At 50.9% G+C, this 18,853-nt stretch overlaps 6 protein-coding genes across 6 annotated transcripts; 4 read left to right on the forward strand and 2 right to left on the reverse strand.

The window, feature by feature from the left end:
- Window positions 1-373: 373 nt before the first annotated feature.
- Window positions 374-2,740, reverse strand: TRIVIDRAFT_28763 (uncharacterized protein; the record flags this gene model as incomplete). Its single annotated transcript, XM_014100917.1, has 1 exon — window positions 374-2,740. The coding sequence occupies one exon, from the start codon at window positions 2,738-2,740 to the stop codon at window positions 374-376; it is 2,367 nt and encodes a 788-aa protein (XP_013956392.1).
- Window positions 2,741-7,809: 5,069 nt separating this feature from the next.
- On the forward strand, window positions 7,810-8,265 carry TRIVIDRAFT_60958 (uncharacterized protein; the record flags this gene model as incomplete). Its single annotated transcript, XM_014100918.1, has 1 exon — window positions 7,810-8,265. One exon carries the CDS (start codon window positions 7,810-7,812, stop codon window positions 8,263-8,265), a length of 456 nt encoding a protein of 151 aa, XP_013956393.1.
- A 1,126-nt stretch (window positions 8,266-9,391) lies between these two features.
- Window positions 9,392-10,279, forward strand: TRIVIDRAFT_221450 (uncharacterized protein; the record flags this gene model as incomplete). Its single annotated transcript, XM_014100919.1, has 1 exon — window positions 9,392-10,279. One exon carries the CDS (start codon window positions 9,392-9,394, stop codon window positions 10,277-10,279), a length of 888 nt encoding a protein of 295 aa, XP_013956394.1.
- A 462-nt stretch (window positions 10,280-10,741) lies between these two features.
- TRIVIDRAFT_150748 (uncharacterized protein) lies at window positions 10,742-14,227 on the forward strand (the record flags this gene model as incomplete). The annotated part of the gene is made up of 2 exons (XM_014100920.1): window positions 10,742-11,140; window positions 11,297-14,227. The coding sequence occupies 2 exons, from the start codon at window positions 10,742-10,744 to the stop codon at window positions 14,225-14,227; spliced, it is 3,330 nt and encodes a 1,109-aa protein (XP_013956395.1).
- A 454-nt stretch (window positions 14,228-14,681) lies between these two features.
- TRIVIDRAFT_60956 (uncharacterized protein) lies at window positions 14,682-16,660 on the reverse strand (the record flags this gene model as incomplete). Its single annotated transcript, XM_014100921.1, has 2 exons — window positions 14,682-15,356; window positions 15,404-16,660. The coding sequence occupies 2 exons, from the start codon at window positions 16,658-16,660 to the stop codon at window positions 14,682-14,684; spliced, it is 1,932 nt and encodes a 643-aa protein (XP_013956396.1).
- Window positions 16,661-17,394: 734 nt separating this feature from the next.
- Window positions 17,395-18,792, forward strand: TRIVIDRAFT_60955 (uncharacterized protein; the record flags this gene model as incomplete). Its single annotated transcript, XM_014100922.1, has 1 exon — window positions 17,395-18,792. The coding sequence occupies one exon, from the start codon at window positions 17,395-17,397 to the stop codon at window positions 18,790-18,792; it is 1,398 nt and encodes a 465-aa protein (XP_013956397.1).
- Between the last annotated feature and the right edge of the window lie 61 nt (window positions 18,793-18,853).

The following is an 18,853-nucleotide window of genomic DNA, read 5'->3' on the forward strand; positions in this document are numbered from 1 at the left end:
TGCGTTGGCGATTACTTATGGAACATGAAAAAATTAGACAACAGAGATAATACTCGACTATAGAATGAACACCTAGACGAAAAGGGAAGGAAAAAAAAAAATTCTATTGAAAAAAAAAAAAACTTATTCGAACTGCATCATACCTAGGTAGTCTGCATTGCTTAAAATTTAAAAAAATGTCATCGAGTGAGTTTGTCCTGTCAATCTATCCATCTTCGTAAACTCATCAATCGCAAAAGTTCATCCAATCATTCTGTAAGCCAGTAAAAAAAGACACGAAATAACCAAAATTTCCCATGATATTGTCCCTCCCGATAAAAATCCAAACGAATAAAACCAAACCGAATCTTATACCAAAATTCCATGTCTTTCATCATAATTCATCCCACGCCTCTAACGTGCTCGCATCGCTATCGCTCTCATCGCTCTGGGCAATCACATTAGCCACCGGATCATCAATGTTCATAACATCGTCATCGCTGCTATCGTGGGTGCTGCCCATCACCGTCTCTCTATCCGTCACGACCGACGCCGTATCTGCGTCCGAGTGCAGAGATTCGACCATCATGTCCACCGCCCGACCAGTGTCCTGATGCTCTGCCGGGATTACGAACCTCGCTTCCTGATAATATTCGGCTCCATCCGTGTCGAAGGATTCGGACGCAACGGAGACATTGTCGGCAATAACGTGGCCGGGTGCATACACAGTCGATATGCTGTCCTGGGCGTCTAGCGACCCAACCACGGTGCTGCCCTTGACTTTCATCGTCGAGAAATCGTTGACCAAAGAACCAGAGACGCTGGACGTGGAGGGAATCGTAATTCCAGTGTGATAGGCCGGCCCAGGCCCATTCGGGCCCCATTGAGCGGGTGGAAGCTCTGGTTCAAACACCCCTCCAGTGCCGTCATTGCAGCCTCCAGCCCAGAGCGGAAGGAATTTCAGCTCGTTGTTATCGAGAGTGAGAAGCATGTGGCGGGTCATGTTCAACGCCGGCTCAATATCAAACCGCACCCACGAGCTAGTGTACGGCAAGATGGCATCATGAATCTGCCTGTTGAGGACGTCCAGATCAACAAACGGGCTAGCCCCGTCGATAAAATCCTCTACAGTATTAGAACTCAGGGACACCTCCCAGGGGGCCATGGCCGCTAATTCTGGCGTTGCAAAGAACATTTTCTGCAGAGCATACTGTGCCTTGGCCATTTGTACCCTAAGTGACCCAGTCGATAGTCCATTTGCTGCACTAAGCCACTTGGATTGACTGGCGTTGGCATCCCACATCTCGCCCATCTGCTGGTAGATAAAGGGACACAATAGCTTCTGGGTGAGATTCAGTTCTGGTAAGATTTCCTCGAGCAGTTGATAGTCGTCGGGTAACACATATGTAGCTCGGTCCGTATCCATGGAGATAAGCGCCTGCCGTTCCGCCAAACTGGTCTCCAACTTATTGAAGGCGGTTGCGATGGTATTCTGCATATCCATCATCAAATCACGCAGGGAATTCAAACCCATCTTGCTTCCTACAGAGCGATGCTCGACGAGGATGCCTTCCATTTTCCGAAGCTTGACCCATTCTTCAACCATCCAGCAGTCAAGGCTATATTGACTTCGAAATGTATCAGGGATCAACGACACCCTCTCAACAAGGGCACGAGCAGCGTGCTGGACAATGTTGTGCAGTTCATCGTCTAAACTGCCCAGCCTTCTTCCAAAAATGGTGACGCGACTCAAATCGCGGCTTGAGTCGGTGCTGGCATCTTTAATGGCCTGCTCGTTGACGAGTATTCGAAAAGCGCATTGCGTGACCTGTACAAGCTCCAGGGTAAAGCCAATCTGCAGTGCCTCTTCTGGGAGGACTTCGATGAACTTGGTGTTGTCGAAATACATGATCCACTGGGTCACTGGATCTCTAACGACGGACGTGCAGTCGAATATCTTTGCCAGGGCAACCAAAGTCCAGACACGGTTTGCTGAGTCGAGCATGACGTCGTGTCCCTCTATCATCATCAGGAGACGGATGATGCTGTTGCAGTGGCGTATGGGGCAGTAGTCAGGAATGTTGCGGTAACTGGGCGTCTCATACGGTCGGTTGATCCCGTGAAGCCGTTTGGCAATCAAGGTTTGCGGTGAGGGTGCGGTTATTGCCTCGCCGTTGATGTTATCTGACTTATTGCTGTTGGTCGCTGGCTCCTCGTTGGAATTTCCATCTTGTTCCTGCGCTTTCACCCCTTCTTTTGGGACCCCCCAGCCGGGGATGGGCGCCTGACCACATGTGCAGACGTCGTCATGTCCAGACACCAGCCAGTTGCTCACTTTGTGGAGGGCATTGGCAGCCCACCATTTAATGGTGCCGGGAGTGAGAGACAGCTGAGTCACTTGAAAGACGAGCTCATCGCCCTCTGACGGCGGCGTCAAGTCGAGAACATACTTGATGCCTTCTGGGAGACTCTTGGTCAGCTTTCTTCGTCTTTGAATGCGAAACTGGTACGTCGGGTTTAGCATCTCGGCAAACTTGGCAGAGCCAGTTGCGAGCAGCTTTTCCGAGTGCACACGGAACTGTTGAGATGTGTACGGCACGCCATAGCAATCAGTTTGTCTCGGTTGACGACGCGAAAGATCGGGGAAGTCGATGAAGACGAGTGTGTCTCCCTCGTTAAGCTCTTGTCGGATGGATCGCAACCTGCAGACCTCGACAAAGCGAGACGACTGGATACAATCTTCGGACATGAGGCCTCTCATAACCATGGTCCACTGAGATTCTCTCTGGAACACCTCGGCGTCGTACTGGGCGTTTATCGAGCTCGAGGTATCGAGACGAGGGTTTTGAGCTGCTTGGTCAAGGACGGCAAGATAGGAATTGGCTTCGATACTCGCTCCTTGACCGCGATCAGGCTCACGAGCGCCTCCCAAGGCTTCGTCGCTGTATTCTGAGTCGCTGCCACTGGCTTGGCCTTGCGCTACCTGGGGTACTATAATATTGGATGTCCTTTGAGTAGTGGATGGCCACGGCTCGTTGGCATAGTGGTCCATTTTTCTGCATGATGCTAGTTAGCAACTATCCATCAGAACAGAGAACAAAGACAACCGTCATCATGCTACAAAGAAGAAGTTTGGTTGTAGCGTTGAAGAAGTATAAAGCGTCTAGGTAACACAGCAATTTTGCATCCCACAGGAGAATTCAATGCAGACGAGGTGTTCCCTGTCGCATCGAGATCGTAGGAAAGCGTGCACTTACATGACGAGATGAAGAACAGAGAGCTACTCCAGATTGGCGAACCGCTCTGGGCTGCGCGAACTGACGATGAGCCGATGAAGCTCCCAAATGCAAAGGGGAAGCTCCCTCAATCAAAGGTCCGAAAGCTAGGCAAGGTTCAATGACTACATATATCTGCGAAACACCAGCTGCTAATGAAGACGACGAAGCGATTGATGCCAGGCAAGTCGATGAAAGAGCTGCGCTAGTTGGACGTCAATAAGTTATAGCTACGAGGAGGGAAAAAAAAAGCTGAGGTGCGAAGAGAAGAAGCAAAAAAGGCCAGATGACGAAGGTGTCGATGACAAGTCAGTCAAAGAGCAGAGCTCCCTGTACCCAAGGCAATGCTAAGCTGCTAACATGCCTTACCGGTGGCTACACGGCCCGCGGGAAGCCTTTTAAGGCACGTCCACGTAACTGCTGTTAGTCACGGCCTGGGCTGCTAAAGCGACGGCAGCCAGATGACTGGACTTTCCAGTTGCTCTGTGCCCAAGGTTTAAGCTGGTTGGTTGGTTGCTGACAGCCCGGTGGTTGCCTCGTCTGCCTGCCAGCGCAAACGACGAGTCACAGCCATTCAGAGCGATACAAGAATCTACAGCGGGCTACTTCGGGCATGGCCATGAGCTCCAGTAGGGGCAGCGCGTGACTGCGGGCGATGCGAGACGGTGGGGTGAGGGAGGCATCCTGTGGCCACTGGAAGCGCTGAGACGGGCCAAGGCTGGCCGGATTGGACGAGGGGTGGCGTGTATCGGCTTGTATCGCGGAGGTATTCAAGGACAATGGATGGATGCCTTTGGGAGATGCAGTGGTTGCCTAGCGGTGGCAGTGACTGAGCCGCAGTTCATTGCCTGAGGCAGTGAGGTTCAATCTGTCTGCCTGTCTTGGCTATACATTATAAATACCCAGTAATATCGTCGAGTGTGTTGGTCGTTGTTGATAGAGTTTGCATGTTCATTCCAGCAGTTGTCGCTTAAGCAAGCCAAGGGCATAATACATAATTGAGACTATGACAACAGTTTGTCAGTTATCTTGTTACGTGCATGCATATGCATGAGAGACACCTAGTATAAGGGTCTTGGTCGTGGAGCGTCATTGTCTTCATGCATGTCAGCCATCTTAGTACCTAGTAGTTGTTTGGGTTGGTTGAGCCAAGCAACCAATTGACAATATGTCGAGTCACAAGCAAAAAAAAGAACAGCAAAGAAAAGACACCTAAACTGGCAAAAATACAAGCAGCTAGCCATATCTCCTCCGGGAAGGCTCGAACTTCCAACCTCCTGATTAACAGTCAGACGCGCTAGCCAATTGCGCCACAGAGGAATGCGCTGCTTGATTGGCTGATAGCTGACGATCAATATTGGGTTATAAGCGGAATATTTAGCAAAGCCGGGGCCGAAGCAGCAGCAGCATCAGTCTGCCGGCTCTTCTATAGGCTCCACTGTAAAAGCTGCGAGATGCTGTACAAGAGCTGGCCAAAGCTCCGGTCAGCGTTTCATTCCAATCAATGTGCCTGAGTATCATTTGAGTCACCAACAGCCCGTGAACGAGGCCTGCTGCAGACGGAAGCCTTAGCAGCTGCTAGGCCAAATTAATTCGCAAGTTCGCCATCATCACATGCTCGGAGAAGTTCCATATTGCGCTCCGTCGAAATTACGAGTACGGACGGGACAGCTTCTGTTGGATCTCGATGGCGCGGAATTGCAGTACGAGTACTTTGTCAGTCTACTAGGTAAACAGGTATACGAGTACAGTACATTGGCAGGGGAAAAGGGGGCCAGCTCGATGGATCTCTGGGCGGCCAAGTCCGTGTCTTGAAGCTAGATTCCCTGGCCCCTGCTTCCAGGGAGTCCAATTTTCTTTTCGTTGACACAGAAGGCAAATGGAAGCCGTGGGCGTGACCAAGATCGTTCCATGCTTGTTTACTCGGCACACTCGTCGTAACCAGACGGGCGCTAACGCTCTCGTTTGCCGAATCCAATCTATTGTGCTACGCGGCCGGGCGCAAGAAGCAGCTTCACTTGCCCTCTCTCCTCTCTGTTCTCCTCTTGCTCTTGTACAGTAGCCGATTGGGGCCCGATTCTATCTATCCGGCGAGGTCATGCAACGCACGTGCTGGGAGGTGCGTCGCTCAACAGCCGATAACCAGGGCAGGCGGAGGCGAAATCAGCCAAACCGGCTCATTGTTGTGTCAAGTCAACCATCACAGTTGTCATACTTTGGCTAATGGTACGCTGTGGCGCCATCAAGTCTCAACCGAAGGGTGCCTGCGTTCCAAGGAGCCAAGGGAGCTAACTCGGTGAACCCCAGCTTGCACTAACGTTAGCTCAAAGAGCTATCATGGCATCCTGGCCGCTGAGGTTTGATCGTCCCTGTCTCTTGACGTCTTGGAGCGCCGGTCATCTCGATCCCATGTTGGGAAGGATTCGTTCATTTTCGTCGTATAATTTGTTGAATGTCATACAGTACCTCCCACCGTGGGATTTCTACATGGTGTGCTGAGGCTTGTGTGAATGCCCATTTCCCCCAAGAATTATAGCCAAGCCGCTTCCTCCGGAGATACTGTACAACGTACAAACCACCTTTTGTAAACGTGCTGATGCCTGCCGAGGCAAAAAATAGAAAACAGGCTTGGGTCATCTGTTATCAGCTTATCAATCCAAAGCAGCTTGACTGCTCTGCTAAGCAACCAAATACAGCATCAGAGGCTGCAGAGTTCACTCCAAGTGGAGATGATGCGGCCGATTCCCGTCTGGTTGGGTTGCTTGGCGATGATGTGGCAGCCGTTGCCATGATGGAACCGAAATCCCCCAAATGCCAATCCAGTCTTTTGGGCCCAGAGGTGTCAAGGTTCCGGTTATAAGGGCTTGGTCGGGGGGATGTCTGCCGCCTCTCGCTTGGATCCCTCCCGTCGATAACACTGTACTGTACACTCAAGACACTGTCACACTCGAGCCAATCCATTGACAGTCTGACCAAGCACCAAGCAACCCCCTTCCCGTCAGTACAGTAGTGCGTCGCCACCTCTGCCAGCAATCAATGCATTGATGGGCTAATGGATGGCCACAGACCAGTTGGCCAGGATGGTTGTGATGGCGCCCACGGAGACGGCTGGTGGTGGTGACGGGGAGAGATTCAATTCGATGCCTCGCGGATAAAATCAAGAAGCGCCAGCGAGCGGTGGCACACGAGCAAACACCCAGCAAAGCCAATTCGAGGTCCAAACTCCACCCCGCGTACGAGGCTTTGATGAATCTTGGCCCCCGCAGCTTTTGGCTGCGGCCTCTGGATGGCCAGCAGGCGAGCCACAGCCGCATTGTTTGCAGCGAGTGTCGAATCAAGTCGTTTTGCAGGCCGGCGTGACGCTATGATGAGTGGCGCTGGTCGGCAGACGGCATTGGGACGCTGTTGGCTGACTTGACGCTGGAGCATCTGTGAATTGTGTCACGATCTGCAGTCAGTCACAGCCAAACGGCATTCACTGCACTTACTGGCTTTGTACTGTGTGCTGTGTGCATGGCATTGATGGCACATGCATGCGATTACGGTGCAGGACAGGGGGGAGCGACCCCAAGTCTCGCAGCATTGTTTGTCAACAAAGAGGAATTGAATCAAAGGCGGATAACTGCATGCCAGTTGCTGTACCAGTCAATGCCCTTCAATGCCCTCAAGCTGCTGCGTGGCATGCACATGTGCTCGTTTGTATGTCCTCACACTGGGATTTTGCTCGTGGTCGTGAATCAATCAGTGAATCAAAAGTCCACGGGCTTTGCACCGGCCGTCTCGGAAGCCCAGGCCAGCCCCTCTGATTGGCGCCCAAGGCCCTAAACCGCACCACGACAGCGCTAGCACCGCTAATTAGGCCACCCTTGGCCACCCCAGGCTACTGCTGGCTACTGCTAGCTACTGCTGGGCGGCCTGCTCAGGTGACCCCCGCGGCGTCTTGCCGGGATGATGCACAGCACCTCGCCCCCCTGTCAGACCCTGGAGCATGGAGCATCAGCTAGATTGAACCTTGGAACTCTATAAATTGTTTCTCTCGTGCTCCGTCTCCGTACGGCTAGTACCAATACCGCCAACCCCTGGCTTTGCGAGTCGAGTCTTCTTTGTCAAACCGACTGACTTGTGTTCTTTTCTTTTCTACGGAGTATTCCATACCAAATCCATCGCTGGCGGGGGCTTGAAACACGGTTTCTAATAGTGCCGCTCTCATTCATGCCGCCTGCCCTTGCTCTCCGGCAGAACCACCCCACACTCGCCTTTATATTGCCCGCGTCTGCTCCTGGTTGAGCACTTCGTCTTCTTCTCTTCTGCCTGCTCTACCTGCTCTGCCTGCTCTACCTTACGCCACGCCTCCATACGAGTACGAGATACTCCAGACTCCAGACTCCATCTTCCCAGCACAAGCGAGCGACGGACGCACGGGATCTGACTGAACCCTTGCCTCCTCGGATTCCGCTTCGTACCCGTTCCTCTAAAAGACCCTTCCACCTCCGAACTTTTCGTCGTTCGGCTGCACCACCACACTTTCAACTTCAGAACCTGCCATCATCCTACAATGGCACCTCCCGGCGACTCGTTCCGCGACATCAAGATGACTGTCGTCCCTCCAACGGACCTCGATGGCTCCCGAGGACGCACACGTGACCGCAACATCCCCAACTCCAAGAATCTGCGTCCAGATGAATCAAGCACTCTCCGGGGCCGGTCTCGTCGACGATCAGTCTCTCCCTTCAGCCTCACTTCTCGAACCTCTTCTCCTGCCGTCAAGTCCTCTGCAAACAGACTCATGCTGCACAACCGCATGAGAGAGAAGCGTCGCGAGCACTGCCCTTCCAGATATGCATCGCCCGCCAACCAAGAAGCCTTCCAGCAACCGCCACGGATGAGGAGCCGAAGCCGCGGTACTCGCGTGGAGAAGGAACCCCATAGACATGTCGATCACCTCTCCAGTCTACGAAACGAGGTGTTCCTTTCGGACGAGGAGACCAACAACCATGGCAAGGCCTGCTGACATGGCAACATCATCACCACCTGTTACATTTTGATTTGATGAGCGCCTGTGCCACTACTGCATATGATCTGGAGGGGAATGATACCTGTAATATGAATACCATGACAGTGGGGGATATGAAAACATACACTTGCTTTTTGTTTTTGCTTTTTGGTGTTTGGAATGGGCAAAGCACGGGAAGTTTACATTTGAGACTGAAATTCTGGGACAATTAGGAATGGGCTGTCGATTTTTTTTTTCATGATTGTTCTCTTTCTTTCTTTCTTTCTTTCTTTCTTTCTTCTCTCTTCTTTTTCTTTTTACCTATTTTTTATTGGCATTTCTCCTTTCTAGTTGGCAGGAAGCGAACAAAAACCACCCGCCTAAGTGGTGTGCTTGTAATTAATAGTGTGCAATTCACAACTTCATTTACTTGATACCTATATGTTCTTCTCGTGTGACTCTTTCTTGCCCCTGAACAACTAGTGCACTATGCGTTGACCAAGTCCGTAATTTTCTTCAACCTGAGAATAGGGCAAGGAGCAGGACTTAGGACCTGATTGCATATTGCCGGGTAGATCAACAGTTACCTTCCTGGTAGTGGTTTTGTGAAGGAACTTTGTCCAGCTTTGACTATGTTTTCTTTTGACTGTAATATGCCTGTAAAAATAAACATTATTAGGACGTGTCTAAGCCAAAAGCTCTTGGTTCACCAGACTCCTTTACTAGGTAACCTTCTCCCCTGACTCCTTCGCTGGCCAAAGACAATAACTTGGGCAGCTTATGGTGGACTAGCCTGGTGTTTACTCTAGGTAGGCCCCCCTTGAAACTACCCTATAGTAACCCGAAAGAAAGAAAAGAAACTTCAAGGACTACTCTGCATGTATCTAGGTAGGTACTTGATGGGTTCTCCTTACCGGCTCCATGACCTACACTCAGGACAAACGAGAAAGCTTTTGGCGTAAACCTTGAATACCTACCTAATCTCCGTACATATCTCCCTACCTTACCTAGGTACGTATGACTGGGTGAATCCGAAACTCAAAGAAAACAGATATAAAGGATCAATGTTCCCGGCTTCTATAGCCAAGTAATTTACCCGCAATAGCTATTATCACAACAACAAGCCTTAGCTCAAGTCTTCAAAATGAAGAGAAAATCCGAGAAGCAGCTTGCCCTTGAAACCGCAAAGCATGTATCCATGGTCAAACAGTCACGAAGAAAAGTCAGCTTACAAGTCGAAAAGGCTCTGTTCGCCGCGGCATCTATTCTGCGCTTTCATGGCCAGCTTATTATCCAGCCTAGGGAGGCGGCCATTTCAAAAGTGATGGAAATATCTCATGGTGAGGAAGAGCAGCTGACCTTCTTTACTAATGGCGCTGTTCATCTTCCTCCAAGGGAGAACAAACAGAATACTACCCTTCATCGGGTTCCCAACCATCAGGCGCAGTGCCTATCTCGTGGCCCTCGTCCCCGTCAAAACAAGGTCAAGCTAGCTGCAGCAGTAGCATATAAAGCTACAGACTGCAACGAGTGGATAGTGAAGTCTTTTTCAGTTCCTCCAGGTGGTAGATACTATCTCGAGGCTGAAATGGCTGGCATCGCAGGCGCCTTGGCAATTGCAATATCAAGGATAGTAGATTTGAGAAAGAAAACGGCCTCAATTACTTCACATAAAGTTGTTATTTTCACTGACTCTCAAGATGCCATTCATCAGCTACAAAAGCTCCAAGAACATACTAGGAAGCTGATTCACGATCACACCCCAGCTTGCAAGCTTATAACAAGATCCCAGTATCTTCATCGTCTTGGCGTTCCACTCGAGGTACACTGGATTCCGAGCCGTCATCCAGGTATCCCGGGAAATCTCCTTGCAGATGCTGAAGCGCGGCGAACAGCAAAAAGCAACATTGATGTCTCCGAGGAGGAACTTATCCAGGCCAGTCTACAGCTTGACTACCTATGCGTAGTGGCACTAATACGGAGACAATCCACATCAAATATTGACATCAGGCCATCGGAATTTAGGCGGTAACTCTTATCGTTATCGCTGCAGCCGTCTGCAGCTGGCAGCAGCTGACTCAGCCGATTTGCTCCCCGTTTCGGAGCCCCACCCGGACCTTTGGTGGCTCCTCCGACACCAATTGATCTTTTTTGATCAGACCATGATTAAAAGTGTGAAGATGAGGCTGCCCTTGCATTAATCCAGGCCCTTTTCCACGCACCTCCGCCTCGGCCTGTAAAGCTCTGGGCAGCATCTCCGGCGCCATTGAATGCTATGTCGTCTTTGCAGCTCCAATCCACAGTTTCCAGCATTCAAGCAACGATTGGCATTGGCCTTGCCAACCACAGGCCCGCATTCAGCATTTGCGCTCGACAAGCATCAACCTCGTATTTCCCGCCTGGCTGCCGTCCGAGGCATGCCAATTTGGCCCTCGCCGTTTCCTCCATCGCATACTAGCAGGCTGTCTGCGACCCGGGGTGCCTGCTAGGACAAATGCTCGAAAGAACCGCGGCCGCGAGTCTGGAATCATGCAACATCCAGCGTATCATTCCGAAGCCGACCCGCTCGACGAAGCGCGCCCGCCAGCTTCATACTGGCTTTTGGCAACATGGAGCATCTGCCATTGAGCTGTCGAGCATCTGGCCTGCCGTGGGCCGGATCCCCGAGACGGAGCCTGTCGAAAGTGCCACCCGTCCGCTGCAGGCAGGACTGGTCGCCTCGGCATTTTTGCTAGATTTTCTATATCCGAGTGCTACATACTCGCTTCTACGGCGGTTGTATCCACGTCTCCCGCGGCCTCAAGATGGAAGCCAAGCCGGCGGCGCTGCTAGAAGAAGGCATTACACCTCCTCCACTGCTACCGCCGAATATGGCTCGCAAAGCTCCGAATCTGTATTCCACCACCACCCCTCGACCCCTCCATCGATGGAATGCCTTTCATCGGCGGGGAGTCAGGCGCTTCAGAGAGACAATGGAGTATCTGTAGCGAGAGATTCATATAAATTTAGCAGCCACTCGAAAGCTGCCTCTTCAGACCAAGCTTCGCAGCGCTCAACTCCCGTACGCGTAAACCACATGCCTCGGCTGCAATCGAACGCAGCGCTCCTACAGGACATGCTTTCACACCAAAGCGAGGAACGTTTTCACGATGTTTGGGATTTATACTGCAGGCTCGATGAACAGCACCAGGTTGATTTCCGTCGCGACATGATTATATACCTCTCTAAATCTCGCGGTATAGTCGAGGTTGGGAGAGCTATTTCATTATTCCGACAGATTCCCGTTTCCAGCTGGGACGACGATCTCCTTGCGGCAGGTGTCTTGGCATTTATGCGATCCGGTGACCTGGAGTATGCCATCAGTAGATTGAAGGCTGGGATGGAACTCAAGGGCCTGGTCGGCGGTCTCGAATACGTCTTGGCTGATATCATTGCCAATGAAAAATGGCCCATGCTCATAGGGGTCTGGTTGGAATTCTACGCATCTCGCCTCAAGTTCGAGCCAGCTAGCCGACCAGATGCCATTCGCTTGCAACGGCTCGAAAACCTGCCCGGCTTGGACAAGCTATTCTTCTCCTTCGAACAGTACCTCTCTACCGAGGGTATGAAGGCCATGCGCCCAATCAACATCTATGAGACGACAAAATCGGGCTTCAAAGCTCTAAGGCGTAAGATGGCAGAGCTGGCGTTGGCCCACCCTTGTCAACCGAGGCAAGCGGCTGCTATTTTAGAAATCTTCAATGACCACCAATTATACGAAGACTATTTTCTGCGCGTGCTAGAAGCCTGGCGCGGCAAACCTGAGCTGAGTTCCAACGTCACTTGGCTATCAGAGCTATACAAGACATATCGCAAACTCCCTGGTGCGCATCCACCAGTCTCTTTGCTTCAGCACATGTTTGAGCTACATTATCCAACCGGCACCACAGCACTCGAAGAGATTTACAAGGACTGGCATCGCGCCTGGGGAGACTTGGATCAGTGGGGGTATGAAAAGTTTCTCAAGTTTTACGCTGGCGTGGGCGATGTCCAGGCCGTTCAACGGCTATGGGGGCGATATGTGGCCAAATATCCACGCGTGTTGAAAAAACCCAGGGCTTTTAGGAGCACCATGAATGCCTATGCGCAGGTTGGCGATTTCGCCAAAGCAGAGGAAGAGCTTCGAATCATGACGGATCACCATGGAGTCAAGCCTGACCTTGATATCTGGAACACACTGCTGAAATGCTACATGCGAGCGCAAGATTACAATAGGGCGGTGGCCTGCTTCAATGAAATTTGCAGCATGTACCGCCCCGACTCCTTTACATATGCCCACATCATGGCCATGTCCGCCAAGAAGGGTGACCTGGAGACAACGCTCGGCTTTTTCAATCGATCTCAAAAAGACCGAGTCCCCGTGTCGAAAGAGATGGCCATGTCATTGGTCATGGTGTATTGCCGCAACGATCGACTTATGGAGGCAGAAAGGATATGTATGGAGCTAGCGGAACGAAATGCGACGAGCACAGCCATCTGGAACCAGCTTATCCACTTCAATGGCATGCAAGGAAGACTTAGCAAGTGTTATCAGCTGCTTCAGGCTATGAAGTCATTCGACCTCACCTGGGACCACCAGACGCACGAGTTTCTCTTGCAGGCGCTTGTTAGAGTAGATCAGGTGCAGCCTGCGTACCGCCTCTTGCGGACTGCCTACAAGGAGAAACTCTTCCCGGTTGGACCAGAACACTTTGCTGTTGTCATGGCCGGCGCTGTTCGTACCGGCGACCTTGGGCTTGTCGAGATCATTGCTTCGCATTTGTTGAAAGCCGGCCAGACAATGAACTTCAACGCCAAAGTAGCGTTGGCTGAGGCTTCGTTTAGAAAAACTCCATCTTCAAATCGAACCCGCCAGCTTGGCAAAGAATTTGTCAGCCACCTGCGCTCCATGCTCCTTCATGAGGCCAGAGGACGAGATACCCGCACCGTTTCAACGCTTCCGAGCGACATTCGGCACCTGAAGAAGCAGACCAAGAGCATTGGCCGTGCTATAAAGCTTTTGGTTGAGCTGCGAGATTTTACGACTGCCGAGGAAGTCATGAATTTGTACAGTAGCATGTTTCCCAAGCATAAGGGAGGCGAGCCGTTCCCTCCAGAGGTGATTTCTGCGCTTATGCTGGGCTACTTTAAAGACAGGAAATTCCGCCAGATACACCAGATGTGGGACGAAACATGGAAGAGGGTCCTTGTTCGAGCTCAGCGCCGCCAAGCGGCAGGTATTTACCCTGTTCATGAGTACGACGTCTCCAGACCGATGACGATTGTGGCAAAAACTTTTAGAGAAGAAAACGACGGAAAAGGTCTGCTTGAATGCGTCCAGCAGGTCACCTCATCTGGGTTCAAACTAACGCGGAACAACTGGAATCTTTTGATTCGATACCTGGCCGAGATGGGTCAATGGGAACCCGCGATGCGCTGGTGTGAAATCATGCTTATGCCGCGTTGGCGTGGTTGGAACCCAAGCAAGAGAAGCCTTCAGGAGCGCCGCCATCTAAGGAACACCCGTGTGCTCCAGGCCTCAAATGCCGCCGTCCTCAGCTTGCAGCACCAGTGGCTGAAACTGCGCAAGTTGGCTGCCTGGTCGGCCGAAGTCTCTGCCAAGTTGAGAGATATTGAGAGGCAGTATCCCCGTCTGCACTATGCCTTTACGAATACTGATTTTGAACATCTCTCGGGTGGATGGGATATTAACCGGAAGGCAAGTCTGACGAAGAGGGCTATGGAGATACTCAGGCCCTTTTCACATGCGGAGCTCAAAGGAATGAAGAAGACTCTGGAAAGACAACTTCGGTCACAGCGGAACAAGCAACAGAGAAGGCGTATGAAGAGTCCGCTGCGGACTGTGACTGCCGTATCCAGGAGTCGAGCTCGCGGTATGCGGAAGCCCGTGGCCAAGACAGAGAAGACGGTGCCTCAAGACAGTGAAGAAAGAGGCGAATGAAAGGAAGGCGTTGATCTTACAGGCAGACATCTCTGTGATGTGGCGAGGGGCATAAAATACATGGGATATGGCACGTTGGATTTGAAGAATTAGCATAGACCTGTTGGGCTTTGTAATCTAGTTGTAATCTAGAGATGGAACGGGGGGGAGGGGGTTTGTATGTATAGTAGGAAATATCACACGCATGAAATGATGAGCATAGATAGAAACAAGGGCTTCTCTGGCCATTTGAATGTCTGAACGCAATCTTGTTTATATTATGTTGTGATTCTCGGACTCTGAATCGTGATCAAAGCAAAACTAACTCCATTTCTCCCTAATTACTACCTAGGAACCTACCTACATATTAACCTTCAACTGCCTAAGTACCTTACAAACAATTCAACTTCAAATTCGCAATTCCCATACATCTATCTGCAACTGCAGTGATTATCTAACAGCGAGAAACCCCAATCTACCCAAACATACTCGTCATAAGATCTTCTTGTATCTTACGTCCTGTAATCCTCGTATCAGCTTCCATTGCCACCATCCCAGTAACTGCAAGCATTATCGTCTCCTCAAGTCTATCATCCACCCAATTTCTCTCAAGTGTCTCTGAAGCTGATTCAACAATTTCCATCCACGCAGACATTGTCTGACGGGCTTTTCGGCCTTCTGGGCTGGATTGTCTAAGCAGGCGAGGCTCCCATACCAATTGCGGCGATTGTGTCTCTGGTAACGGCATTTCGCCCAGGAGAAAAAGCATAACAACACCAAGAGCAAAGATATCGCCAGGGCGTCCGCGCGTGCCCCCTGTCATGAATTCGGGCGGTATATACCAGCGTGTTCCGCCCGTGTGTACAACTGATTCACTTGCCGCACACCCAAAATCGATGAGAACCGGGCCTCTCTCCCTGGTATAGAGGATATTAGCCGGCCTAATATCATTGTGGATGATGTCGTGGAGGTGAATGAAGTTGATGGCATCAATAAGGCGAGAAAACACTTTTTCCGCGTCGCGAGTGGTCATCGTACAATACGCATTAGTTCCACATTGGCGGTAGAGATGCAAGCTAGGCGCTTCAATATGCTCAACATAGAGCGTCAGAAATCTGGCGTCGTAGCCAACAAGACTAGCAATATTCGGCTAGAGCAAATCAGTACACGCTTGTATAGGAAATGGCCTCAACTTACATGCTGGCCGACTCTGCCATGGTAATTTACTTCACGTAACCAATGATGGGTGACCGCCCAGTGCTCCTGGGCCGCGTAATCATCTTCCAGATCGACGTTATTACGGTGCAATTTGACAACAGTCAATTTCCCCAGCTTCGTGTGATGAGCCTGGAAGACAAGAGACTTCCCATTGTCAAATACAGGAGCCTTGTAAACAAGCGAGTAGTCCCCTTCCCTGTTCCCATTGGCGACGTGGATAACACTGCCCAGATGAAGACTTTCCAGTGGATGGCATAGATCGGCCACTGAACTTTGCTCAGCTGTATCACAGCTTTCAGCACAAAATTCGCTGGTGGGCGGCATCGTGTAGATGGTGGTGCGAGCAGTCAACCCGTCGCTCGTCTCTGCTCTCGCCCTCTTGGCTGTCGAAGGGCCAGCCCGTGGCGACGATGACGATGGCTCAAATGCTCTCTTAGCGCCTGTTTTCACCGGTTCATAATTCGGAGTACGCAACGAAAGGTATCGCCGTGGGAAGACGTCGATGTCGAAAATATGTTCACCCAACCAAACGATCCTATGTGAGACGGCCCTAAGCGCCAAACTTTGGTGGAGTTCGACTGCAATTGGCGGTTTAGCAGGCGAAGCTGTCAATTCATTGACGAAAATATCTTGTCGCGAGACTGGCATGTGCTTGTTCGCGTTGAGCAACAAGATGGAGTCACTTCTGGCGTCGAACAGGAGTCTCATCTCAAGCCTCCACGACCCTTGGGTAGGAGATTTCATCCTGTTCAGGCAGACGAATGCCTGCAAATCGACGCCAACACGCTTTTCTGACTGGTAAAGAAGCAGCTCTCTTCCATTGATTGGAATAAATTGTTTCTGGTTGTCCGTTCCAATTTGTCTCGTGGTAAACTTGGTCACTTTGTCCGTACCCAGTCTGATGGCAGCTCTGTAGATGTCAAATCCCCCTCCCATGCCAACATAAGGCAGTCGAATGTTGTTGAACCCCTGGCCAACAGATGAATCACTAGATTCATAGTCTGTTTCTTGGTCTGGTGGAGTATCTGCTTGCTCATAAGCGTTTGGAGTCGCTTCCAAGTCGTCCATCGCAACTGGATTGGCGGAATTCAACGGCTGCCCTTTGTTGCGTTCTGGAAGAGAACTTTCGCCATCTCCTTTGATGGTCTCTTTGGGTTCCGTGGACATGGATGGGTCGGTTTTGACCGCTGCCGGCTGAGTGGCGTGGAGAGATGCTTTGTGAACAATGGGCTCCATTTTGGCTCAAGTGGTAGTTTCGACAATGCTCGTAGTTTGAAAGATCTAAGAACAAGATTGTAGCGGTTTCTGATGAGAAAAAGAACATGATGGAAATAAAATAGGTATGTAGAAGGCCATATATATACCTGTCCACCAGGTAGCATTCAACGGCTACCGTTACAACGTCCATGGCCATCGTGAAAGCATCCCTTTGTCCAAAACTGAGCCACCTCCTGTAACACTCCCGACCACTTGCTACCATCACAACTGGTCATGGAGAATTCTGCAGTTGTTACACCCAAACCGCCGCCCTGAGGCTTTTGCCGTGAGGAACTGCGGTGAGCAGAGGTTGTGAAGTTTTGTACAAAGAGATTTAAACGCCAGTCGAGTCGTTGCACGAGCAGATTATTGGCTCTAGATGCTGGGTTCTAGGCAGCGGCCTCCAGACATGAAAGAGATTGTAACGCGAATAGCCGCCAAGGCCGCACAAGAAGCAGGCTTTCGAAGCAATCGTGACGCGACCAGAGAGATGTTGGTTCTTTGTTCTAGTCCATGCGTGCCACAAAGGATCACGCATGACCAGATTCTGCCTGATGAAAGCCCCTTTTTGATGCATAGTAAGTAGAATGAGGGCTATATAAACCTAGGTCCCTTTGTTGATTCCACGTACATGTAGGCTGCCATCGAACCCTCGTCTCACAAACTTCCCCTCTCCTACACAGTAGCTTTACGAATTTCCCGTCTCTTTCAAAATGGAGTATTTTATTCCAAAACCAGATTATCGCAGAAGCAATGAGTGGATGTGGCCCTATCTCGACTTTGATATGGACGCGGAGGATCTTTTCACCACCCTTCACGACCGCTTCAACACTCACGCAATGCCATTACAAACCCCAAGGTCGTTTTATAACGATGTCTGCGAGGTTTCTCGTCAAGCCAAATCTCGTGAAGAACTCTATTCTCTGCTAGAAGAACGCAAGAATCAGCGCATAAAAGAGATGAATAAGGCATGGAATGATATCGGTTCCTTCATCTCTCTAAAGCCGCGGCTGATGGGCTGCCCGATCTGCTACGATAATCACGCTATGGATGAGAATATACCTCCTGATTCGCTGAACGACTCGGTGGTAAAGCGGTGGCATACTGCTTTTGATGTCATGAAATTCTCATCGTTTGACACTCTGATTGCATATTTTGATGGCTTCGTCAGGGATGATCGCAAGCAAAGGGATGATCTACGCCGCGATATGGACGAACGCTGGGCAAGACTCAGGGAGAAAAGACGCAAGAGGGAGGTTATCGCCTCAAGCGCGTTCGAAGAGGGCACTGAGGAGGCCACTGAGGAGGCGCTCAGACATAAAAGACGACGCACAATGAGCGAGAGTGATGGAGACGATGACACGTTGAAGCCTGCTGCTCAGCAGTACCAGTGGGAAGCCACAGAGCCCACGGCGCCAACTTCGAAGCAAGTCGAGAAACGCAAACAGCCAAGCGATTTGCACGAACAAGATGGAGCGAGAAGTAAACGGCCCAAGCTATACCACAGCACAGATCCTGTTGACCAGGGTCCGTCCATGTTCGCTGCGAGTTGTTATTCGCCGAGCAATCCCTTGGGTGGATTGAACCATTCCCACTCGTCCACGTTCTCTGAGAGTTATTCGCCGAACAATCCCTTGGGTGGTTTGAGCCATTCCTACCCCAGACGGGATGAGGACAAAAGTGGATGGGCCTCAGCAATTCCCCAGTCCCCTCCCTTTGACTATTCAGAGATGTTCTACATAAGACGCTTGCCTCCACGAGAAATAGAAGAACTGCCGGATACGGATCCTCCTGTTTATACAGCAGATACGAAGCGGTCCAGGGAGCCACTTCGGGCCAACGGCCGTCAACCGGTCGACAAAGGTCTCTCCCGCGAGGAACCAGAGACGTCATCGTCTCAGAAACAACAACCGTCTCAGGACAATCCGTCTCAGGAACAACCGCCTCAGAAGAAACCGCCTCAGAAGAAACGTCGAGAGCGGAAAACCTCACCCACCATTGAACGAGTTTTACGTTCTAGGCGGTCTTCCCGACGGGGTACTAGGCAGGATCTGTTGTTCCTTGGCGATGATGCCACCCCACACGTGGCTTCTCGTAAACGCAAGTTCTAGTTTATGATGGTGATGGTGATGATGATATCGCAGCATATCTACACGGGTACCTGTATACAGC

This window comes from Trichoderma virens (assembly GCF_000170995.1).
Source record: "Trichoderma virens Gv29-8 chromosome Unknown TRIVIscaffold_6, whole genome shotgun sequence".
Taxonomy (NCBI): Eukaryota; Fungi; Ascomycota; class Sordariomycetes; order Hypocreales; family Hypocreaceae; genus Trichoderma; species Trichoderma virens.